We start from the raw sequence: 26,411 nt of genomic DNA, 5'->3' as shown, positions 1-26,411 counted from the left end.
AATAGATTTAATAATACGTGGGCCAGAGGGCCAAATATGTCACCTGCCCGGCCCATTTAATATAGGGGCCTTGTCTGGGCCTAAGGGCACGCGGGCCATCATGGCACGGCCCATATAGTATATGTGCCGTGCAGGCATGTTTAGCCCAGGTCGGCCCATCTGGCCAGGTTTGATTCTCAATTTCTCATGCTTTGCAGCCTCACAGGAGGCTTGATCTTCTTCCCGTTCGCGTCTCGGTTCAGGGATCAGAACCCTCAACCAAAACCTGAAACAAGCACCCCACGCAGCAATGGCCTCTAGAACGCTATCCTTCTCCTCGCTGGCCTCCGCCTTCGCCCCCTTCCCGGCGCGCTCCAGACCCCGGCACCCTCCCCTCCGCCTCCTCGGCCTCCACCTCACCTCCGGGCATCTCCTCCGCGCCTCCACCCTCTCCACCGCCGCTGCCCCCGCCCCTGATGCGGACGCGGACGCGGACGCCGACCCCTACGAGGGCGTCGACACCGTCGAGCATCTCCTCGCCCCAAAGCCCACCTCCCCGGGCGGCGGTCGGATGGGCCGGCTCATGAAGATGCAGCGCCGCGCCGACGCCGACGGCCCGGCGGCGGGGCGGGGCAGGTGGTTCCCTTACCTGGACGCGTTCCGGGGAGCGGGGGGCGTGGAGGTGACCAGCCAGGAGGTGGTGGACGTGCTGGAGCCGTACATCCTCGAGCCGCGGCGGGACCGGATCCGCCGCGCCGTCCAGAGCAGGAGCTACGCCGTCTGCCTGGTCGTCGAGGGCCTCACCGACTTTGGGAACGTCTCCGCGGCGTTCCGCTCCGCCGACGCGCTCGGCGTGCAGTCCGTGCACGTCATCTCCTGCGAGGACAACAAAAGGTGCTGAGGTGAAAAGGAACCCAAAATGCTAGCATCTCGGTATTTACTTGACGATTACTTGCCAAATCAGCTGAAATATTGTGAGTCTATGACTCTAATTGATCTAAACTTCGGCACTATTTTGGGATTGAATGGGTTAGGCTCAATCCTCATGAAATGCTTTCCAGAGTGTATTTTGCGGTTAATTTGCTCCTTTACTCTCCAATCAGTAGTTTATGTGAGATGGTATTCTTGTGTGGACTTATTTGAGGAGAAAAATAGTCGACACTTAGTTTTTGGATTGTGCACTTTATTTTGTTTGTTTCATTAGAAGATTAGCTTGAACCACACAAATTTCTGGGAAAACAGTCAGAAAGATATGGTTTCCGTCGCACTGTATAATTGTTGAAAAATAATCCCACACGAAGACAATGGCCGGCCATGTTTATGGTTGCCAATTGGCAACTGGAGTAGTATTTCTACTCCTTAGCTGTTAACTCGGATGAACGTGAAGAATTCCACTGAAGAATAAATATCTTGTACCACTTAATATTAGTTTCTAGCATGTTACATTGATTTGGTGTCCCGATAATTTTTTCGAGGCTATGCATCAAGAACTCCACATAATTATGTATTCATTATCTGTATCAATTCATAGGTTTCACATCCTTTAACACAATATATGTTAGTTTATTAGTATAAATGAATAGAAGTTAGTTATAAATCAATAGAAGTTAGTATATTGTCAATGAAGATGCCTCTTGACTATTGCAGGTATAGAGACAACCGGCACGTGAGCATGGGTGCCGAGAAATGGCTTGACATCGAGCTATGGAGCTCACCTGCAGAATGTTTTGATGCTTTGAAAAAGCGTGGTTATCGCATTGCATGTACTAGTTTGGGAAGTGATTCGGTAGTCTCTTGCTCTCGCTCATTTGATCTTACAGTATGGATATACTTTAGGAAATCTATAAACACAGACTTTGCGGTTTCCATCTCAGTTAATGCATTGTGATTTGTTGTTTGCTGTCACAAAGTGTTTTGGTTTGCAAAGGGAAACAAGAAAATTTTGCAGCTAGTTAAATAGAGGAGACGCGTTTGTTCTAGATATATGGTAAATGCCTTGAATTTGTAGTATGTCTGTGGTGCATGGTCCAACCATCCATACAGAAAAATTGTTGACAGTCGATTGCCGAATGATTGTGAATTTGCGATAATCATCTATTTGCACACATAATATAAATTGTAATAGATTACTGGTGAATATTAAAATTAAAATTGAGGGTCTATTTTACTGTCTCACCTAAACATTCTAGAAGACATCAGTGACTTCTGCCTATGGTAGGTTTGTGAAATAAAAATATGTGATATTACATTGCCCATATTCTTAATAACTTTTCCTTATTTCTTTATTTATTATGATTCATCAGGATTGCGCTTCTCATCAAAAGATGTTTTTATGATGCTCTGAATAGTTGAAAGTTGAAATGTGTGAGGAAATAATTATATTCTTGATGGATTTGTAGGTTTCTGTGTATGACATGGATTGGTCTCATCCAACGGCTATCGTTGTGGGCAATGAGACTATGTAGGTTCTCTCCCTTCTCTCCAGCTATGCATCTTTTGCCACAGTTATGCTGTAATAAGTTTCCTGTTCCTGCATTCGTGCTTTCTACTTGCTTTCTAATGTATCTGCATGGAACCTGTTTACTAATGCAAGAAATATTTGTAATCTTAGATCTATTTACAGCTTTCTGGTGAGGTATTTGAATATCTCCTGTTGCAAGAGGATTTGCACATGTTCCTTGGCGAATAGAGTAGCTGTAACACAGCAACTAAATGAAGTATACTATTTTGGCATGTGTTATACAGATAGATTATTTTTGTTGCTCTTGGGTTATAAACTAGAATATCCATAGCTGTTATCATGTAAAGAATACCGTGGGTTAATGCTTTGAAAAGTTTACGCATGAGTTTAGGCATTTTTTTAGCAAAGTCTTTGCAAGGCTATCGGTACGTTGATGTTTCATTGTACAGTTAAGGGTGGATATTAAGTAATTATTCTGTGACAGGGGTATTAGCGACGTCGCTCTGAAGTTGTCGGACATGCACTGTAGTGTTCCAATGAAAGGCATGGTGGATTCTTTTAATGTATCTGTTGCAGCTGGAATCCTTATGCACCATGCTGTTTATGATAGAGTTTCTCGCCTTGTAAGTACATTTTTTTCCATTGTGAAGACTTCTTAAGTTGAAATAAGACTTGATACGGCCAAACATTAAATTTCCGCCTGCCATCGTTAAGGCTGCTTCAGAATTACAATCACCTTCTAACGAGAAAGCACCTGCCACCACCTATTTTGATTCCAACTTTTACATTTGATGGATTCTTATGACGATTATAGTATACATCGCCATTTGCGCATCAATAAGAACATGTTTGACTCATCTTAAGTTTGTTTCGGTCACCATCATTAACTTAAACTAGGACCATACTGTTAGTTATTTTTTAGTTGTATATAGTCCTAAATTTGATTCACTCATTTGAGATAATTGGAGGTAGCAGAGGCTGTAGTGCAGTCTCTAGAGTTAATTAGATCCACCTGATGGTTTATGCATCTCATCTCGTATACCAGCTTAATGGGTTTATAGATTATAAACTGGATAAGCTGGCTTCTTAGCAGGCTTGTGAGTAAGCCACGTACCTCTAGCTAGACATAGCAAGTCTCAAGTGTTGCTACTAAATTTATTAGCACAAAGCATGACCACCAAATTCAGTTTGTACTTATGGTTTGACCTAAACTCCAAACTCACCTACAAACATGTAACAACCTTTTCAATCTAGATGATTGACGGTGTGTATCAGAGTGATTTGAATTGTCACGGGCGCCATTAAGTTTCAGCTCATTAATAAACTTAAAAGATTGTCTGACCATCTTCTGCGTTGAAAAATACAGAAATTGCATTTGTGCTTTCATGCATTTATTTTCTCTGACCATGCTGCTTAGTTACCTTCAAGTAAGGGAATTGATGACCACACAACTGCTTGTAAGCCCTTTGTAAATTTGCAGCATCTTATCTCCAGTTTCAATTACAGGGTCAGAATGGCGATCTCACGTCTGAAGAAAATAGAATATTGCTGGCAGAGTTCTATCTGCGTCATCGAGAGAGCACAGCTACGGTCATTCATGAATATGCCAAAAGGAAGGCAAATAATTTGGTGGCCAAACTTTGAGATCGCAGTGTCTGCTGAAGAAACATGTGCAAGCTAGTTTGTTAAGCAGTGTTTTGTTTGGCAGTTGGCTAATTCAGTATTATGAATTTATGATCAACTTTAGACTAACTGGTAAGTTGTTTCATTTGCCTTTTGATTTGCTTTTTTTGTTTGAACCATATGGTCATATCATCACTATTATCAAATATTAAAAGGTTCTTGTACATACTTATGCAATTTCCCCCCATAATTCAATAGAAAATTTACCTCGGGAGCCTCTCCTGCTTTTCCGGGTTATTTTAAAAAAAAGTTTCTAAAAGAAACAAATGGTAAAAGGTGGCAACATGCAATTTGTTGGTCGCTGCAGTACCCTTCCTGTATACTCCCTCCATTCACAAATATAAGATGTTCTAACTTTTTTCTGAATCGGATGTATATAGACACGTTTTAGTGTGTTTGTTCACTTATTTCAGTCCGTATGTAGTCCATATTGAAATATCCAAAACATCTTATATTTATGAACGAAGGGAGTACTGACTAGCATGGTCCACTCACGTATAGGCTATAGCCTTACTCTATACTAGAACGTGATTTCCTTGTAATGGTTGACTTTTATCGACATCCGTTATCTACACATCCATATATATTGTCATCCACTTGATGCAGCATGTGTTCTTTAAATCTCTCTTACCCCCTTTATACCACATTTGTAGGCGTTCATCCTGCTAATGAAGGTTATTTCTGAAAAAGGAACGATCATACTGCTCGGGAATTAGGGTGCTGCGATATGCTGATTCCAAACAGAATCCAGGGACAGGATTTGGTGTCTTTGGTGATGCAACCTATTGCACAAACCTAAAGCATTACTATGTACTCTATGTGATTTGGCTTGCCAACTTCTTTTGAGTCACAGCAGTGGCGGAGCCATGATCATAGATGAGGGGGCCCAAATGGCTCAAACTTTTGATAACAGAGGCCAAATCACACTAATACATGTTTTTCCCTTAAATCTGAGAGATTGAAACATTAAACAAGCATATACTCCCTCCGTAACTTAATATAAGATGATTTTTGACACTAGTATATATACAGGTATAGGATTCATGGGGGGAGCCATGGCTCCTGTCAGTCCCCACTGTCTCTGCCATTGAGCGCACAGTAATTCACCGGTACTACAAAGTTTGGGGTGTTTTCTTTTGGGATTTTTTATATAAATGGTCTGATGTACTCCCTAGTTAGTTAAACGCGATTATTTGGATAGGTTTACATTAAGTACTCCTTTGTCTTGAAGGTGTAGCCATTTTGATAGGTTTCCGTGTAGTTCATGAAAATATCACCTTACATGTCATGGTGAATTTATTTTTTTACCCCCTGTTTATGAAATTGGGAAATGTTTACTGCATTTAAAACTTTCTGTCATATTTTACCCCCAAGTTGTTACAATGTGTCATATTTTACACAATTTAACAGTTCCCTTGATTTTCTAAGCAGACCTGTCAGGCCGACATAGCTGGCGCCAACTTAAAAAGTGTAAACCAGTTGGGTATTTTCCCGCCACGGCCAAAATAACTGTCAAAATGACCCATGTTGAAAACTAATCCCTTCTATACAACTCCAAAGTCCAATGTGTTGCTGCTTCATTGTCCAATGCTATTATGCTAATGTCTTTGGTGTTGTTTTCATGTGCAACGCCACGGTCCCTGGCGTTGCTTGGCACTGCACAACTAGTTGTTGGTGTCGGCCAAGGTAGCAACGCTACGACCCATGGTGTTACGGTGTGGTAGAAGGTAGCAACGCCATGAACCATGGTGTTACGTATTGTGACGGCACTGCCAACTCGTTGGTGTTGCTAAAAGGGGTTAGATCGTGTTAAAGTTTCCAATAGAGGTCATCTCATGCTGAACTTTCCAAAAAGGGTTAAAACAGTGATTTTGACCGCATAGTGCATGCTTTTAGAAGAGCAAATTCCCAATATGATATCGACAATGCCTTTTATTTTCTTTGGCCCTCAAGGAGCTGCTCATGAATCAGCGCAGCACAAGGCCAAGGCCACACGGGACAAACAACGCAATATGTTGGTAGCGCCTACAGCTATATATCATGGAAGGTGTGAAGGAGCTTATTAGGGAAGAACGGAGCTGAAGCTGGTAAAGATTAGTCATACTCAAAAAATAGGTTGCAGATTTCTTAGCTATACATTCGAGGAGGGAGCATTCAACCGACTTGTGGTTGCAGAATTGTAACACTGTTAACTGATCAATAAAGTTCCCGATCTTTCACCCGCAAAAAAAAAAAAAAGAGCTCCCGATCTTTGCAACAACAACAAAAAGGGCCAGGGCCACACGGGACAGCCTCTATGCTGATAAAGAAATGCTCACGTGAATATGTAATTCCAGTATAGCTTGGTGACTGAACACAACACCGTCTACTTCACACAGATTGCTTTTGTGTTTAGTACAAAAAAAGAATGCCATACCCACAAAATATAGAAAGCCGGATCATGGGCACAGCCATATAACGATATTACAACATCTCTAGGCCAGCACAAGATTCATCGAAGGGAAATAAACTTCTGGTTTCATGGGTGCATCGTGATGATGATGGTATTCACTTGGCCATCCATCTCATCAGAGAGATATGGCATAACATCAGGTTCAGAAACATCAGTGACACAGCGCCCCACTCACAAGAGCAGGTAAACACACCACCAACCAGACCAACACACAAGCCCAATATAACCAAACACACAGCAAACCCACACATACCCCTCACTCCAAACAACAGCAATGGACAGCATGAGAGGCCCTGAGGGGCACCCCTGATAGCCCACCATTCAGTCATGCACCCAAGCAAGCAAAAAGAGTACCTGCGCTTTCTGTCCGCAGCAAACACTTGTCGGTTTTTACCCTAGATAACAGAGTGCAGCCCAAGGGCGGCATCAAGTACAGTAACATATTATTTGGACATTATTGTTTCGCGAAAAGGTAAAAATAAACAAACATAACTGCTAGCCCTGGAAGTCTTGAACAAGAAACGCGACGAGGATCAGTTCCCTAGCTAATTTCCGTCCAAAGTCGTCGGCACATACTACTAAACAGGTCACCGGATGGATACACATAGGTGGGGGCAATGACACAGGCAGCAGAAAACCCTTGCTGGCAGCAAACCCTTGGCTTGGCGTTTCCACCACGACGGAGCAGCTGCAACACCCTGCAGCAGAAAAACAAACGGTCGTAAAATCACGTGAAAAAACAAGGAGAAACAGGTGTCATCATGCGGAAAATGATTTCTAGAGGACGCTTACTTCATTCAGAGCAATGCCGACCTCGAAAGATCGACAATGCATATGTACATGGCGCACAGCGGCCAACCTGCTTTCACCTTTTGTACAAGACCTTGATATCCTGCCGCATCGCTTTGTTGTCCAGCAGCTCGTCTTCACAGTCATCGATATCGACTTTGTTCAGCCGGAAGTCGTCCGACGTGCAGTGCTGCTCACTCCATTCAAACCACAGCTTCGGTATGACTTCTTTCTTGAATGCGGTTTGATGGAAGCTTTCCTCTTGAGAGTCGGCGGCCACGAGCCTGTACACGAACACTTTCTTCTGCTGCCCAGGCCTGAAAGCCCGCCCGATTGCTTGACGAGTAACAGAGGGGTTCAAGTGAACATCTAGAATGACAACTCTTGATGCGCCCACGAGGGAGATGCCCTCCCCGCACGCCCTGATAGAGCCAAACAGAACTTTTGCATCAGCAGAGTTGTTAAACTGGTCCATGGCCAGTTCTCTCTCTTCTTGACTAGTATCGCCATTGATCACAAAGATCTCCTTCCCTACATTCCAGCCCCTTGTCTTCACCAATAGCCTCTCCAAAAATTTCATGGGTAGTATGTACTGACCAAAAGCAAGCACCTTCTCTCCTGCAGAATTCGCAAGCGCCAGGATGTTAGTGAAAAACCTGGCCTTCACACCATCTGTCACGTTGATAGACTCGACCAAACTATCAATGCTTGCATCTGTCAGGTTGATAGCCCTATCTGCAGCGTCAACTTCTGACATTCCTGACAGACAAGGATGCATGTACACTGCAGTTCCTACGGCGCTTCGTTTGAACTTCTCATAGGATTCCAACTTATGAACGATTTCTTTCTGCTTGGGACTGAGTTTCAAGAAGACGCTGAAGTCTAATAGGCCAGGTAGTTCATCTAAGATGTCACCCTTGTAGTAATGAAGCACATCTTTTGTTAGTTCTCTGAGACTTCTAATGACATGTGCTTTTCTCGTGAAGTTATCATCATGCAGCAGGGTCTCTTCTATTGACTCAGTGAATGCATTATCAGCAGCCCCTTTTGAAATTCTGCCACCTGATATTGCTACTTGACTCATTATACGTTTAACAATAGGACGAGATGAGTCCGACTTGAGAAACTTTGGGCGCACAAGGTTCAAGATGTTGAACACTTCACTGACATGATTCTGGAAAAGTGTACCAGATAGGACCACCTTACGTGGAGTTAGGACTCTGCTCAATGATTCTAGCACATCAGTCTCCCGATTCCTAGGTGTATGGCCCTCATCCATTATAAGTAGGCTAGGGACCTTAAGCAACATGTCCCGGCACGCAGCTGCGACGTTGCCACCACCATCACTGCAAACGATCTGAGAAAACTGCTTGTATCCAAGAAATAGGATGCTCAGTTTGGCTTGCCAAGATTTGAGGATTTCCAACTGCTCTGCTCTCTTCTCAGCCTTGACAGAATAAAAGTCATACAGTGGTATATCCTCCACTTGCCACCGTTGAAACTCCCTCTTCCATGTACCTAATATGCCTTTAGGAAGTATAACAAGGGGCCTTGAAGAGGGGTACTTTGCCAAGAAGCTCTGAATGAAACTAATCAGCATAAATGTTTTCCCCGAACCAGGGGCATGAGCTAGAATGCAACCTCCTGGTTTTTCAGAGACTAGATTCTTCACCAGAAAGTGGAAACCTGCCAATTGATGTGCTCTCATTTGCTTTGCATGTCTTGGATGAATGGCAACGTCTAAAGCCATGAGTTCTTCAGTGACTCTAACATCACCAATGACAATGTCATCAGAATCCTTTGAGCGTGTTTCACTGAAATATGATCTTGACCTTGATGGCTGACAAGAGGTAAACATAATGTCAATTTATTGTTCCAATCATACATTTGAATTTCACGATTGCCATGTAAAACATTAGAAATAATGATGGATATCTAAGTTTCATGTTTGTTGCTAAATCCATCTCTTGTGCAATGTTCCACAGTTAAATCATCTATTTAGTATATACCGAAGGCACAGTATAGAAAATAGAAATGTAGACTAGAAATTCAAACAAAAATGCAAAACATCAAACCATTTGTCAAACAGATCAGCTTATTATATCCATTGGATTTTATAATTCGTTCTGACAGACATGGCTTCTCCAGCAAACGAAATGCCAAACAAAGACAATACGTGCAGCATTCATGACATTTGTGAAAAATTATAAATTATAATGCAGAGCAGTTCATACTGAAGATCAGAAAATAACAGCTATGTGTGCTATACTAGAAAAGTTTCTTCATGGGGGAAATATAAGAATGATCAAAATAATAGCCCATGAGGTGCATCATCTGGCTGTGTGGCATGATCAAATGTGTACATTTTGTCGGTTAAGATGGTATGGACTGATTCTCAGATATGGTAGGCATATTGTGCCCGCTTAGGTGGTTGGCTTTTACAAAACAATGTCTTTGTTCAAAACAATGTAAAATGAAATAAAAAATGTATCTCAAAGCAGATTCAGCACACTAAAAATGATGCATGTGTGTGCTCGCAGGTCACTTTGCTAGTTGCTAAAAAGGATACTTGGTAAGAACTTCCCAAAAAACTAAACCATGCATGTAGAGAACGATTTACATTGCTAAACAAGCTCGGAGTTAGAGAAGCATCACTTATCTTAAATGAATAACATACCTTTTTCCATTGATAATCAAATATCATGTCAGCCCTTCTCACAATCATACCACAGACGCGGCATACATGGCCCAGGTCTTCATGAATCCGTATGTCATGACTGCAGCCATTGTCCACCTCCTTTTCACCCACTTCTTTCTCACTGTCTGCCTCTTCAGGTGTGTCAAGCTGGCCAATAAATATAACTAAATTATTATGGCAAACAACACAAATGAAGATTGACAAGTTAACTAAAAAATGAGGTAATGCATATTTCTCTTACACTGCTTGCCAGCTATTTAGCTGAGCTCATTTAACCAGGTAATCTGCCCCCTCACCTATTCTCGAACCGTTTATATCTACCCCCAACCCCCAGACCTAGCTGTTCTGTTCACCGGTATAGCACAGTTGAACCGTGGATGCCACGTAGGGAGCACCACATGAGTCCTGTTGGGTGAACGGGTGGATGGTGTGTTTGTGTGTGTGTGTGTGTGGGGGGGGGGGGGGGGGGGGGGGGGCTATGTGGATTTTACCCTTGTGCAAAGCAGTTCAATTTTCAGGTAAAATAATGACAAAGCATACATTTATAAGCAGAACTATTAATTTACAATATGATAGATTTCAAAATGGTACAGCAACAAAAATCATGTCTGTGATTACAATTTGTACCTTAGAGCTTTCCAGAGCCAGTGAGTACTCATTCCAGAAACCATCGAGACCATCACTTTCATTTTCTGGTTTATCCTCTTCCTCCATAGGCTCATCTTCCTCTGCAGGATTGTAAGTTTCTGAGGGCAAATCAAATACTGGTGCACTCGCTTCATCTTTGCCTTTTCTTTTTCTTTTTCTTGGCCCAGCTTCAGCATCTCCGTCTGTCTGGGAACTTGGGTCATATTTCCGTTGTTTTCTCTCCTTAGGAAGAGCAGGGAAAACAAGTGTTTCTGCCATTTTCTCCGCATAGCTTGCAACCTACATTGAGCAGGAAGAGTTATGGCTAGAAGATGAAAACTTTCAGCTTTGAATTGGAACAGATTCAGTAAATATCAAACATTTGTACTCCATTGTTCAGCTATTTGTGAAACTAAGATGCATTAAACAATTAGATTGATGAACATCAAGAAAACACTGAAGACAAAGATAGCATATTCACAGTGCCCTTCAGAGATGCCAATGTGCAGTGCAACTTTGATACCATAGATTAGCTTGTCGGTACAAGCATGTAGAGCAAAACAACAATACAGTGTGTAGAAGTAAAAGTTCGGTAAAACAAATTGCAAGTGAAGAAGTACATACAGCCAGATCATGCATACGTTCCTCCTCAGGTCTTTTCTGCAATACAACTCTCTCAAACTGAACTGATGGTTGATAGTGGGGTAAATGATACTGATTCATTAAAGTTGCACTTTGACCATATGGAACAATATGACTGTTTTGGTCATTTACGTCGGCAATTCCTTGGGTTGCCACACATGCTGTGAGAGTACCAGCCTGTTCTGATGGTATCAGCTGCTTGTTTTTCTCAGATGAGAGCTGTTTGTTCTTCTCAGGTGTCAGTTGTTTGTATGCTGCCATGCTTTCATCTTCATTGTCCGAATCAAGAATTATTAGCACTTCACTGTTTTTCTGTTCTGTGTGCTCGACAGAGCTATTAATCATATTAGCTTCAGCACTCGCCACATAACTCTGAGTGGGCTTACGCAGAGTAGAAAGGAAATTCATAAATTCGAGCTTTCGAGCATGCATACTTTCCCAGTCCTTGGTAACACTGCCAAATCCCCAATTGCCAACCATCTTTGCACTAGGAAGTGAAAGGCCACTGATGGGGTCAGAAGGCTTCCTTTTTCTGTGGTAATATATGCCTACAAAGTACAAAGATAGATGATTGATTACTTATCATACAAGAGAGAGGAAATAAATTGGTGTCAGCAATATTCATCTGCTATTCTGTATAAGTCGCATGCAAGGTGGACAAGAAATTGTAGGATGCGTACAAGGAAATTATAATTAAAAGCACAGACACTTTCATGTGGATAACTACAATAATCATAAAATGCAGTGACCATTATGCAGTTGCCAACCCGCCACTTATTTAACACAAGCATAGTAAGCGATGAACAAATAGGCACTATTATTCATCACTCATACGTTTACACTGAAAAAAAGAGTGATGCGTTGGAGGAGCTAGGTATCAATCAAATTAAGATAGAGCTGATGATCAAACCCAGGCTGGCTAGCCCAACATCCATGGTGCTGACCGGTCAACCTTTGGGTGACTTCTTTCTCATAGGTTCCTTACTTTTGGCACGGATCTCTGAATTTCACTCGATACAATCCGATTCAACAGTAATGAAACTTACTCCCTCCATTCCTGAAAGCATGGCGCACATCTTCTGGCACTAAGACCAAAACAGGAGCAGGCCGTGGAAATTTTCGTTGATCTGGACTCCTTCGCCCCTGCTAATCTCACCACACTTGCCTCTAATTTCCCTCCTACACAAGCTTGAGCTCCTTGGTCTCCACCAGTGTTGATACTGCCAGCTAGCCGTACAAAGGATTGCGCGCGAGCATCCCACGCCTGCCCCACGCAAACTCCCTCCCACACCATGCAACCCTCGTCGCGCTGCTGGTTCTCATGCATGGCCCAGGCACTGGCTACACGTTGCATTATGGCACTGATTAAAAACATTGCTTCACCGCAAATTTGAGTATTGAAATTTCCATGAAAATGGAGGGAAGGAATTTGAAGGGAGGGATTAGATGTTTCACTGAAATATTTTGAGTATGAGCGCCAATTTGATTATACAAGTCCAATTTTGTAGTTAACCTATAAAAACAACCTTCCCAAACACCATGGTCACCACTCTCTTCTCCAATCTTCCATGGACCTAAACCATGGAGCTTTGACTAAGAGTGTTCCACCCCCTTAATTCTCTTCCAACTCTGTTTATGATGATTCTTTATGGACCTAGACCATGGAGCTTGGCACTCACTCCTTTGTCTTTGCTGAATGGTCACGCCGGATCGAGACAGTGGCAGTGCCGGCACGAGAACTTCACGCCGGACTTGACCTTGGGCTCGCACGAGCACACTGGCCGAGGTCAATTTCCTTGGCGTTGACAGCCGCCGAGGGTGTACCCAGCTAGGCTTTGCCAGTGGCAGATGCAGAGTGGCCACAAAGGGTGTCAGGTGCCCACACCAACGAGCAAGCTGAGCAGGGTGTCGAGCAAGACGATGAGCATGGATCAAAAAAGGAAGTAGGAAGTAGAAAACTGCAGGAGACGGGGGATAAGTGGAGACTAGGATGCGGGAACGCGTTCCTGTAATCGTGGTGTCATGACAGGAGGGTTCAGAAATTGTGGTGCAAAACTAAGCTTGCACCTTCTTTCACTGAAAAACAGAAGAAGAAAACCTACGCCGTGATTTCAGGAACAGAGGATGCATAAAGCTAATAGCCATACACTAGCAAAAACATCTACAGTATGCATTAGTACAAACTCAGAAACTGTTCTTTGCTTCTAATCATGCTCAGAATGCCCAGCCAAAAGAGCGACTAAAGAAAAGAAAAACATAACAAGGTGAGGCCCCAAATAACCTAAACTTCAATGTCAAATGGATGGATTTAGTGGCAATCAACCTCTCCCCTCACCTTGGCTCTCAAGCCAAACAAAAGAAGTCCAAAAAAACAGCAACTTCAGGCTCCAAACAGGCTTAAAATGGTATTTGCAGAGAACGCTAACTGTAAGCGCACACCATGCCCAAGCAAGAGCTTTTGTACTAAGAGTCAAAATGAGTAACCAAGTGGTAAATTGGGATGCTAACATCATTTCAGCACTCCATAGAAATCATAAGCCTCTTCAAATGACAAATTTTCTTTTTACAAATTATAAGCATACACCATTCTCTATGGTTTGGCACAACAGGGAAGCATCGATTTAGGGTGCATGATACATACAGGAAATGGAAACTGAGTTTCCTAGAGTTGTGTTTCAGTAAACTATTAGTACAGTGGTATTTCTTCCGACTAAAAAACACTGCCAGGAACTTCGCTCGATTCAAGCAGGAGACTGGGACAAAGAGTTGCCATCCAAGAGCAAACTAGTCAACCGAAATATTAAATCCCTTCTATTTATATAAATAAGATATTAAATCCCTTCCGATTTTTGGATTTTTTTGGAATTATATAAATAAGATATTAAATCCCTTTCGTAACTGACCCCTTTTTTGTTGTCCAGACTTGGAGCAAAAGTGATCCCGTGAAAATGGTGGTACGCAATCTTCTCAACCCCATCCAACCCTGACAGAATCCCGGACCGCCATGAATCCCAATCCACCCAGCCCAACCCCTCTTCCCTACAACGCGAACGCAAATGCAGCACCGGCCCTATTTATGCCGACACGAAACCCCCGCCGGCCGCGCGCGAGGCCAGACCCGATACCACCGGCGTAGGCGTAGCAGAGAACCCGCCACGGTGGGATCACGTCACGTCCAGGCAGAGGAGGAGCGGGGGGAGGATGCTCACCAGAGGGCGCCGCTGGGGGCTCCTCGCCGGGGGCGACGTCCATGGCCGCTGACGGCGGCGAAGCGCGGCGCGGCGCGGTGGTTTTTGGAGCGGGGCGGAGGGGAGGAGGAGAGGACTGGGAAAGCGGCGGGTGGCGCCACTGTCTCCTTGCTCGGCCGCGTTGGTTTCCCCGTTGCATAAAAAGGTTCAGTTGGATGGGGCGCACATTCTGTGATGAGTGTACTGCGCGCCCTGACTTTGGTGGCTGATACGTGGGGCCTGCCACCTGGCGGGTCCACATGTCAGTTACCAACAGTCACTTTCAGTGAGTGAGAATATCTCAGCATAGTTGGATGGTTAGGTGGGTGGTCCATCATGGATTTAACCTCCACCATTACTGTAGGATATTATTTATTGCGAGGCGACGTTTCTGTCGACATCCAGATGCCAGCACTGATATCATGGGTTGGAGAGTCGTGTTTTTGTTGGTTTACTGTCTCGTTAATGCGGATTATTCTTTTATTGAAAGACGACGTTTTTGGCTATTTACTGTCTCATTAATGTGGATTTTCTTTTATTGTGAGGCAGCGTTTTGTTGACAGTGAGGTGCCAGTGGTGATTTCATTGATCTTAAATCTCCACGACTCAAATCTCGTGTTTTGACGATTTGATGTCTCGTTAATGCATTTTTTATCACGAGACCACAATGATAATATCAATAGTATTAAAGATCCGCAATTATAGTCTTTAGTAGTCATTGTGTGTGTCTATATGTATTCGGTGTTTCTCAAAAAGGTGCAACAATACTTGGGAAGGATGGGATGGATGCCATTGCACTTCGTGTGATAAACCATCTCCCACGCACTTATGGTCCTAAGACAACGGTAGGTTTAGATCATAGGTTAAGAAAATGGACTGATCATTAAACCTGTGAGGTTATCAATTTGGGTTTTCACAAGTTGTGTTGCTGATTCGCTACCAATTTTTTTACCATAAAAATATATCGAGCAATAATGTATGCCAATATAATAGTAAAACATGGTTCAATAGCATTGTTTCATTCTCTTACAACAAACGAGTTGGGTGAGATAGTTATAAGGCCTAGGTTGGGCTTCAGCCTACACCTTAGGTGACCTAGGTCTTAAACTCTATCTCTTGGGTCTTTGGTTCTGGTATTTTCCAGTAAGATCATTTGTTGTGCCATCGGTTCACCATTTCACTTTCAGATTGTTTACCATAAAATAATATATATTAAGAAAAAACATGTCAATATAACTGTAATACATGGTCAAATAGCATTTCTTCCTTTTTGGTGCGGAGCACCCTGGGGTCATCACCATGGACTTGGCTCCATTCATCAAGGGAGACACACATCACATATACTAAGGGGATTTTTATCATTTATGCGTGTCTACTTGGTGCTCTCTTGGATGGTATACTACTTCACCCCTCTCGTGCACGTATGGGTTTGAGGAGAGCTTCACGTGTATCGAGGAGTGCAAGCACAAGAGGACGACAACCAACCAAGAGGGGAGTGTGGAAGCGGCAATGGAACAAGATGCAGGCACTGCAAGTCAGTGATCAAACGTCCAACCACTAGTCCAGGCATCCGGTCAGAGTCAAGAGAGCAAATCGTCTAGCTGGACATCCCCCACCAGGCCACACATCTGGCACATGGAGCGCGTCCCCACGGAGACCAGACACTAGAGCCTACTCGAACATCCGAATGTCAGTTCGGACATCCGACCCTTCATTACCTGAAAATCCGGGCATCCGGCCCCTTCGTGCGTGTAGTTTTGGGCCAAAAGCTCGTGTGCCCCTTTCCCACTTACCCCTTTGTGGAATAGCCTATATGTACCTCTCTCAACCTCCTTTATAGGTTACCTAAGATTAGAACTCCAACCATAGAGCTTAGCTCATGTACCTCCCCTTTGTGGGATATATCCCCTCTTACAAGAACAAGAACTCCTAATGGGAGAAGAACCATCCGTGGTTACCAATGCCTCCTAATGGGAGAAGGATTCCCTATGTGAATCATCAAAACCCATATCTCATAGAGATTTGATGAACTACGTACCTTTGTATCTTTTCCTTTATTGTTGTTGAATGCTTGAGATTCATCCCTTTACCTTGTGATTTGAGTGCTTGTGTGTGGATCTTGTCCAATAAGGTGTTCCTCTTATGTGTTCCCCCTTGTGTTGTTCGTGATTTCTCCCTAATTCACCTCCGATTCGTGAAGATCGGGAAAACTAGGGTTTGGCCCTACATCATTTGCTATCATGAGCAAGGTTGTCATGAATTGGAACCCCTTCCCCTCACTTGTATAGCCTAATTTTATTGCGTTCTTGCCAATTTTGAAAATCCACACAAAAAATAGACATACCAATTTTTGAGTGATTTGTTGTTCTAGTAAAAAAATTGTTGGATTTGATCCACCTGCCCTTGGGTTTCCTAGCCCCATTTTTTATTTCCCGCATTAATTTTGAACTCAAAATCTCACAATACCACCCCAAAGTTGAGTTTCACGGCTCAAATCCCGATCTGGATCTGGCAGCTCGGACATCCAACCTTTGCCAGGATGGGACATTGGCGAAAATGGGCATTGAGGTCTCGCGATAGTCGATGGAGATATCGGAGGCATAGAACCACCTATGTTCCCACAACTCCGACTAATCGGAGGTCGCCAGCTCAAAATAGTCAGAGTCTAGGCATGGGCAGATTACTGCTTTGCCGCATGAAGGGACCTTGCACTCCTTCAGGCGAGGGACTACTTCGAAGAAAAATCTGAAGAGGTGAAAATGGGGAAGGGTCCCAAGAAAGCACTCGCAAAGAGTCATGAAGCACGACAAATGGAGCACCCTGCTTGGGGCCAAGCGATGCAGCTACAAACCATAGTAGGTCAACATCCCGCGGGTGAAAGAGCTCAAGTGGAATCACAGTAAATAAAAGCCTCATGAACCACCAAATTCTAGAGTAAATGGGCGAGGGACTTCATCCATGCGGGGAGGCGCCATCCAGGGCATGTAGGACTTCTTCGGCAACCAACATATCTCCACCAGTCGCTCCAGATCGTCCCTCCGCCCGGCCATCACCGGAAGGAACTATGGGAGAAGCCATCAAGTTTTCACTGCCAATGGGCACTCTGAGCGGCTAATGGCAACCAAGATAAGGCTATCTTGAAGAAGAAGAAGAAGAATGAGCGGATTAAAACAATGCTCTCTGCTCCCAAATTATAGCGGAGAGGCTCTCAAATCTTGCCCACTACAGTAATGGCATGTGAAGCACCGGCGATGGGCCGACTCGTGTTGGTCATGGACCGCCTTAACGACAAACTTGGGCCCTAGAAGGCTCGGGCGTGACCTAACCCGACAAATTCCTCGAGTCATGACGATCGCGATCTCCGCCGGGCTCAGGGGCTACAGATGGGGCCAAGACCCGAGGGTGGCTAACCAAGTCGGATCAAGTGAAGGAGTGGGCCAAATCCGCAGGGGGGTCCCGCAAGGAGGAAGGAGGAACCAACCTTGTGCCAATTTTCTCCCCAAGACAAGAAGGGCAGCGGCCTAGATCACATCTCCCCTATAAAACTGCTGGGGGACGTAGTATTTCAAAAAAAAAATCCTACGACCACGCAAGATCTATCTAGGAGATGCATAACAATGAGAGGGGAGAGTGTGTCTACGTACCCTCGTAGACCGAAAGCGGAAGCGTTTAAGTAACGCGGTTGATGTAGTCGAACGTCTTCGCGATCCAACCGATCAAGTACCTAACGCACGGCACCTCCGCGATCTGCACACGTTCAGCTCGGTGACGTCCCTCGAACTCTAGATCTAGCTGAGGCCGAGGGAGAGTTTCGTCAGCACGACGGCGTGTTGACGGTGATGATGAAGTTACCAACGCATGGCTTCGCCTAAGCACTACGACAATATGACTGAGGTAGAAATCTATGGAGGGGGGCACCGCACACGGCTAAGAAATCAACTTGTGTGTCTATGATACGTCTCCAACGTATCTATAATTTTTGATTGCTCCATGCTATATTATCTACTATTTTGGACTATATTGGGCTTTATTTTCCACTTTTATATTATTTTTGGGACTAACCTATTAACCGGAGGCCCAGCCCAAAATTGCTGTTTTTTTTTCCTATTTCAGTGTTTCGGATAAACGGAATATCAAACGGAGTCCAAAAGGAATAAAATCTTCGGGAACGTGATTTTCTCACCAAACGTGATCCAGGAGACTTGGACCCTGCTTCAAGGAACAAAAGAGGCGGTCACGAGGGTGGGGGCGCCCCCCTAGGGCGTGCCCCTGCCTCATGGGCCCCTCGTTGCTCCTCCGGTGTACTTCCTCCTCCTATATATACACACGTACCCCCAAACGATCAGAACAAGAGCCAAAAACCTAATTCCACCGCCGCAACTTTCTGTATCCACGAGATCCTATCTTGGGGCCCATTCCGGAGCTCTGCTGGAAGAGGGCCGTCATCACGGAGGGCTTCTACATCATCATAGCCTCTCCGATGAAGTGTGAGCAGTTTACCTCAGACCTTCGGGTCCATAGTTAGTAGCTAGATGGCTTCTTCTCTCACTTTGAATCTCAATACAAAGTTCTCCCCCTCTCTTGTGGAGATCCATTCGATGTAATCTTCTTTTTGCGGTGTGTTTGTTGAGACCGATGAATTGTGGGTTTATGATCAAGTCTATCTATGAATAATATTTGAATCTTCTCTGAATTCTTTTATGTATGATTGGTTATCTTTGCAAGTCTCTTCAAATTATTCGTTTGGTTTGGCCAACTAGATTGGTAGTTCTTGCCATGGGAGAAGTGCTTAGCTTTGGGTTCGATCTTGCGGTGTCCTTACCCAGTGACAGAAGGGGCAGCAAGGCACGTATTGTATCATTGCCATCGAGGATAACAAGATGGGGTTTATTTCATATTGCATGAATTTATCTCTCTACATCATGTCATCTTGCTTAAGGCGTTACTCTGTTTTTAACTTAGTACTCTAGATGCATGCTGGATAGCGGTCGATGAGTGGAGTAATAGTAGTAGATGCAGAATCGTTTCGATCTACTTGTCACGGACGTGATGCCTATATACATGATCATGCCTAGATATTCTCATAACTATGCTCAATTCTGTCAATTGCTCAACAGTAATTTGTTCACCCACCGTAGAATACTTATGCTCTTGAGAGAAGCCACGAGTGAAACCTATGGCCCCCGGGTCTATTCTCATCATATCAATCTCCATTACTTTAATCTTGCTTTGCTTTTACTTTTTACTTTGCATCTTTATACCAAAAATACCAAAAATATTATATCTATCAGATCTCACTCTCGTAAGTGACCGTGAAGGGCTTGACAACCCCTAATCGCGTTGGTTGCGAGTAGCTATAGCTTTGTGCAGGTATGAGGGACTTGAGCGTGGGCTCCTACTAGATTGATACCTTGGATTCTCAAAAACTGAGGGAGATACTTATGCTACTCTGCTGCATCATCCCTTCCTCTTCGGGGAAAACCAACGCAAGCTCAAGATGTAGCAGTCTATGGGGTGCCCCCCTCCCCCGTATATAAAGGAGTGGAGGAGGGGGAGGGACGGCCTCCTAGGGCGCGCCCCAAGGGGGGATTCCTACTCCTACTAGGAGTAGGTTTCCCCCCTTTCCTAGTCCAACTAGGAGGGGGAAGGAAGGGAAGAGGGAGAGAAGGAAAGAGGGGCCGCCCCCCAAACCCTACTCCAATTCAAATTGGGCCTAGGGGGCGCGTGCCACACCTGGCCGCCTCCTCTTCTCTTCCACCGTGGCCCATCAAGGCCCATTAACTCCCCGGGGGGTACCGGTAACCCCCCGGTACTCCGGTAAATACCCGATACACCTCGGAACCATTCTGGTGTCCGAATATAGTCATCCAATATATCAATCTTTATGTCTCGACCATTTCGAGACTCCTCGTCATGTCCATGATCTTATCCGGGACTCCGAACTACCTTCGGTACATCAAAACACATAAACTCATAATACCGATCGTCATCGAACGTTAAGCGTGCGGACCCTATGGGTTCGAGAACTATGTAGGCATGACCAAGACTTATCTCCGGTCAATAACCAATAGCGGAACCTGGATGCTCATATTGGTTCCTACATATTCTACGAAGATCTTTACCGGTCAAACCGCATAACAACATACGTTTGTTCCCTTTGTCATCGGTATGTTACTTGCCCAAGATTCGATCGTCGGTATCATCATACCTAGTTCAATCTCGTTACCGGCAAGTCTCTTTACTCGTTCCGTAATGCATCATCCCATAACTAACTCATTAGTCACATTGCTTGCAATGCTTATAGTGATGTGCATTACCGAGAGGGCCCAGAGATACCTCTCCGACAATCGGAGTGACAAATCCTAATCTCGATCTATGCCAACTCAACAAACACCATCGAAGACACCTGTAGAGCATCTTTATAATCATCCAGTTATGTTGTGACGTTTGATAGCACACTAAGTGTTCCCCCGGTATTCGGGAGTTGCATAATCTCATAGTCATAGGAACATGTATAAGTTATGAAGAAAGCAATAGCAATAAGCTAAACGATCAAAGTGTTAAGCTAACAGATGGGTCAGGTCAATCACATCATTCTCTAATGATGTGATCCCATTCATCAAATGACAACTCGTGTCTATGGCTAGGAAACTTAACTGTCTTTGATTAACGAGCTAGTCAAGTAGAGGTATACTAGTGACACTCTGTTTGTCTATGTATTCACACATGTACTAAGTTTCCGGTTAATACAATTATAGCATGAATAATAAACATTTATCATGATATAAGGAAATATAAACAACAACTTTATTATTGCCTCTAGGGCATATTTCCTTCAGTCTCCCACTTGCACTAGAGTCAATAATCTAGATTACACAGTAATGATTCTAACACCCATGGAGTCTTGGTGTTGATCATGTTTTGCTCATGAGAGAGGCTTAGTCAACGGGTCTGCAACATTCAGATCCGTATGTATCTTGCAAATCTCTATGTCTCCCTTCTTGACTTGATCACGGATGGAATTGAAGCGTCTCTTGATGTGCTTGGTTCTCTTGTGAAATCTGGATTCCTTTGCCAGGGCAATTGCACCAGTATTGTCACAAAAGATTTTCATTGGACCCGATGCACTAGGTAAGACACCTAGATCGGATATGAACTCCTTCATCCAGACTCCTTCATTTGCTGCTTCCGAAGCAGCTATGTACTCCGCTTCACACGTAGATCCCGCCATGACACTTTGCTTGGAACTACACCAACTGACAGCTCCACCATTCAATAAAAATACGTATCCGGTCTGTGACTTAGAGTCATCCGGATCAGTGTCAAAGCTTGCATCGACGTAACCGTTTACGACGAGCTCTTTGTCACCTCCATAAACGAGAAACATATCCTTAGTCCTTTTCAGGTATTTCAAGATGTTCTTGACCGCTGTCCAGTGATCCACTCCTGGATTACTTTGGTACCTCCCTGCTAAACTAATAGCAAGGCACACATCAGGTTTGGTACACAGCATTACATACATGATATAACCTATGGTTGAAGCATAGGGAATGACTTTCTTTTTCTTTCTATCTTCTGCAGTGGTCGGACATTGACTCTGACTCAACTTCACACCTTGTAATACAGGCAAGAACCCTTTCTTTGCTTGATCCATTTTGAACTTCTTCAAAACTTTATCAAGGTATGTGCTTTGTGAAAGTCCAATTAAGCGTCTTGATCTATCTCTATAGATCTTGATGCCCAATATATAAGCAGCTTCACCGAGGTCTTTCATTGAAAAAATCTTATTCAAGTATCCTTTTATGCTATTTAGAAATTCAGTATCATTTCCAATCAACAATATGTCATCTACATATAATATCAGAAATGCTACAGAGCTCCCACTCACTTTCTTGTAAATACATGATTCTCCAAAAGTCTGTATAAAATCATATGCTTTGATCACACTATCAAAGCATCTATTCCAACTCCGAGATGCTTGCACCAGTCCATAAAATGGATCGCTGGAGCTTACACACTTTGTTAGCACCTTTTGGATCGACAAAACCTTCTAGTTGCATCATATACAACTCTTCTTTAAGATATCCATTAAGGAATGCAGTTTTGACATCCATTTGCCAAATTTCATAATCATAAAATACGGGAATTGCTAACATGATTCGGACGGACTTAAGCATCGCTATGGGTGAGAAGGTCTCATCGTAGTCAACTCCTTGAACTTGTCGAAAACCTTTTGCAACAAGTCGAGCTTTGTAGACAGTAATATTACCGCCAGCGTCAGTCTTCTTCTTGAAGATCCATTTATTCTATATGGCTTGCCGATCATCGGGCAAGTCAACCAAAGTCCACACTTTGTTCTCATACATGGATCCCATCTCAGATTTCTTGGCCTCAAGCCATTTTGCGGAATCTGGGCTCATCATTGCTTCCTCATAGTTCGTAGGTTCGTCATGGTCAAGTAACATGACCTCCAGAACAGGATTACCGTACCACTCTGGCGCGGGCCTTACTCTGGTTGACCTACGAGGTTCAGTAGTAACTTGATCAGAAGTTTCATGATCATTATCATTAGCTTCCTCACTGGTGTAGGAATCACTGGAATCGATTTCTGTGATGAACTACTTTCCAATAAGGGAGCAGGTACAGTTACCTCATCAAGTTCTACTTTCCTCCCACTCACTTCTTTCGAGAGAAACTCCTTCTCTAGAAAGGATCCATTCTTAGCAACGAATATCTTGCCTTCGAATCTGTGATAGAAGGTGTACCCAACAGTCTCCTTCGGGTATCCTATGAAGACACATTTCTCCGATTTGGGTTCAAGCTTATCAAGTTGAAGCTTTTTCACATAAGCATCGCAGCCCCAAACTTTAAGAAACGACAACTTGGGTTTCTTGCCAAACCACAGTTCATATGGTGTCGTCTCAACGGATTTAGATGGTGCCCTATTTAACATGAATGCAGCTGTCTCTAAAGCATAACCCCGAAACGATAGCGGTAAATCAGTAAGAGACATCATAGATCGCACCATATCTAATAAAGTGTTGTTACGACGTTCGTACACACCATTACGCTGTTGTGTTTGGGGTGGCGTGAGTTGCGAAACTATTCCACATTGTTTCAAATGAAGACCAAACTCGTAACTCAAATATTCTCCTCCACGATTAGATCGTAGAAACTTCATTTTCTCGTTATGATGATTTTCCACTTCACTCTAAAATTCTTTGAACTTTTCAAATGTTTCAGACTTATGTTTCATCAAGTAGATATACCCATATCTGCTCAAATCATCTGTGAAGGTCAGAAAATAATGATACCCGTCGCGAGCATCGACACTCATTGGACTGCATACATCAGTATATATTATTTCCAACAAGTCTATTGCTCGCTCCATTGTTCTAGAGAACGGAGTCTTAGTCATCTTGCCCATGAGGCATGGTTCGCAAGCATCAAGTGATTCCAAAAGCCCATCAGCATGGAGTTTCTTCATGCGCTTTATACTAATATGACCTAAACGACAGTGCCACAAATAAGTTGCACTATCATTATTAAACTTATATCTTTTGGCTTCAATACTATGAATATGTGTATCACTACTATCAAGATTTAGTAAAAATAGACCACTCATCAAGGGTGCATGACCATAAAAGATATTACTCACATAAATAGAACAACCATTATTCTCTGATTTAAATGAATAACCGTCTCGTATCAAACAAGATCCATATATAATGTCCATGCTTAACGTTGGCACCAAATAATAATTATTCAGGTCTAAAACTAATCCTGAAGGTAGATGTGGAGGTAGCGTGCCGACGTCGATCACATCGACTTGGGAACCATTTCCCACGCGCATCGTCACCTCGTCCTTAGCCAATCTTTGCTTAATCTGTAGCCCCTGTTTCGAGTTGCAAATATTAGCAACAGAACCAGTATGAAATACCCAGGCGCTACTGCGAGCATTAGTAAGGTACACATCAATAACATGTATATCAAATATACCTTTCACTTTGCCATCCTTCTTTTCCCCCAAATAATTGGGGCAGTTCCGCCTCTAGTGACCAATCCCTTTGCTATAGAAGCACTCAGTCTCAAGCTTAGTACCAAACTTGGGCTTCTTTACTTGAGCAACAACTTGCTTGCCATTCTTCTTTAAGTTCCCCTTCTCCCCTTTGCCCTTCTTCTTGAAACTGGTGGTCTTGTTGACCATCAACACTTGATGCTCCTTCTTGATTTCTACCTTCGCAGCCTTTAGCATCGCGAAGAGCTCAGGAATTGTCTTATCCATCCCTTGCATATTATAGTTCATCACAAAGCTTTTGTAGCTTGGTGGCAATGATTGACGAACTCTGTCAATGACACTATCAACCGGAAGATTAACTCCCAACTGAGTCAAGTGATTGTGGTACCCAGACACTCTGAGTATATGCTCATTGACAGAACTATTCTCCTCCATTTTGCAGCTGTAGAACTTATTGGAGACTTCATATCTCTCAATCCGGGCATTTGCTTGAAATATTAACTTCAACTCCTGGAACATCTCATATGCTCCATGACATTCAAAACGTCGTTGAAGTCCCGGTTCTAAGCCGTAAAGCATGGCACACTGTACTATCGAGTAGTCATCAGCTTTGCTCTGCCAGGTGTTCATAACATCTGGAGTTGCTCCTGCAACAGGTTTGGCACCTAGCGGTGCTTCCAGGACGTAATTCTTCTGTGCAGCAATGAGGATAATCCTCAAGTTATGGACCCATTCCGTGTAGTTGCTACCATCATCTTTCAACTTAGCTTTCTCTAGGAACGCATTAAAATTCAACGGAACAACAACACGTGCCATTTATCTACAACAACATAGACATGCAAAATACTATCAGGTACTATGTTCATGATAAATTAAAGTTCAATTAATCATATTACTTAAGAACTCACACTTAGATTGACATCCCTCTAATCATCTAAGTGATCACGTGATCCATATCAACTAAACCATGTTCGATCATCATGTGAGATGGAGTAGTTTTCAATGGTGAATATCACTGTGTTGATCATATCTACTATATGATTCACGCTCGACCTTTCGGTCTCAGTGTTCCGAGGCCATATCTGCATATGCTAGGCTCGTCAAGTTTAACCTGAGTATTCTGCGTGTGCAAAACTGGCTTGCACCCGTTGTATGTGAACATAGAGCTTATCACACCTGATCATCACGTGGTGTCTCAGCATGACGAACTATAGCAATGATGCATACTCAGGGAGAACACTTATACCTTGAAATTTAGTGAGAGATCATCTTATAATGCTACCGCCGTACTAAGAAAAATAAGATGCATAAAGGATAAACATCACATGGAATCAATATAATTGATATGATATGGCCATCATCATCTTGTGCCTTTGATCTCCATCTCAAAGCACCATCATGATCACCATCGTCACCGGCTTGATGATGACCCACAAGTATAGGGGATCTATCATAGTCCTTTCGATAAGTATGAGTGTCGAACCCAACGAGGAGCAGAAGGAAATGATAAGTGGTTTTCAGCAAGGTATTCTCTGCAAGCACCGAAATTACAGGTAACAGATAGTTTTGTGATAAGATAATTTGTAACGAGCAACAAGTAACAAAAGTAAATAAAGTGCAGCAAGGTGGGCCAATCCTTTTTGTAGCAAAAGACAAGCTTGGACAAACTCTTATATAGAGAAAAGCGCTCCCGAGGACACATGGGAATTATCGTCAAGTTAGGTTTCATCACGATCATATGATTCACGTTCGGTACTTTGATAATCTGATATGTGGGTGGACCGGTGCTTGGGTGCTGTCCTTACTTGGCCAAGCATCCCACTTATGATTAACCT

The 26,411-nt window shown here is 43.4% G+C and overlaps 2 protein-coding genes across 2 annotated transcripts; one reads left to right on the top strand and one right to left on the bottom strand.

Moving 5' to 3' along the window:
- The first annotated feature begins 213 nt into the window (after positions 1 to 213).
- On the top strand, positions 214 to 5,140 carry LOC125536381 (tRNA (guanosine(18)-2'-O)-methyltransferase). Its single transcript, XM_048699593.1, has 6 exons — positions 214 to 873; positions 1,627 to 1,765; positions 2,379 to 2,440; positions 2,925 to 3,063; positions 3,947 to 4,195; positions 4,777 to 5,140. The coding sequence occupies exons 1-5, from the start codon at positions 290 to 292 to the stop codon at positions 4,082 to 4,084; spliced, it is 1,062 nt and encodes a 353-aa protein (XP_048555550.1). The 5' UTR covers positions 214 to 289; the 3' UTR covers positions 4,085 to 4,195; positions 4,777 to 5,140.
- A 1,781-nt stretch (positions 5,141 to 6,921) lies between these two features.
- On the bottom strand, positions 6,922 to 14,724 carry LOC125536382 (protein CHROMATIN REMODELING 35-like). The gene is given in 7 exon segments (XM_048699595.1): positions 6,922 to 7,244; positions 7,246 to 7,273; positions 7,445 to 9,204; positions 10,042 to 10,209; positions 10,690 to 10,989; positions 11,314 to 11,879; positions 14,541 to 14,724. Coding segments are annotated over 7 exon segments (3,174 nt in total). The 5' UTR covers positions 14,719 to 14,724; the 3' UTR covers positions 6,922 to 7,070.
- Positions 14,725 to 26,411: the final 11,687 nt, after the last annotated feature.

The sequence above is a fragment of the Triticum urartu genome, chromosome 2 (genome assembly GCF_003073215.2).
Source record: "Triticum urartu cultivar G1812 chromosome 2, Tu2.1, whole genome shotgun sequence".
Taxonomy (NCBI): Eukaryota; Viridiplantae; Streptophyta; class Magnoliopsida; order Poales; family Poaceae; genus Triticum; species Triticum urartu.
This window is presented reverse-complemented; position numbering and strand designations above follow the sequence as displayed.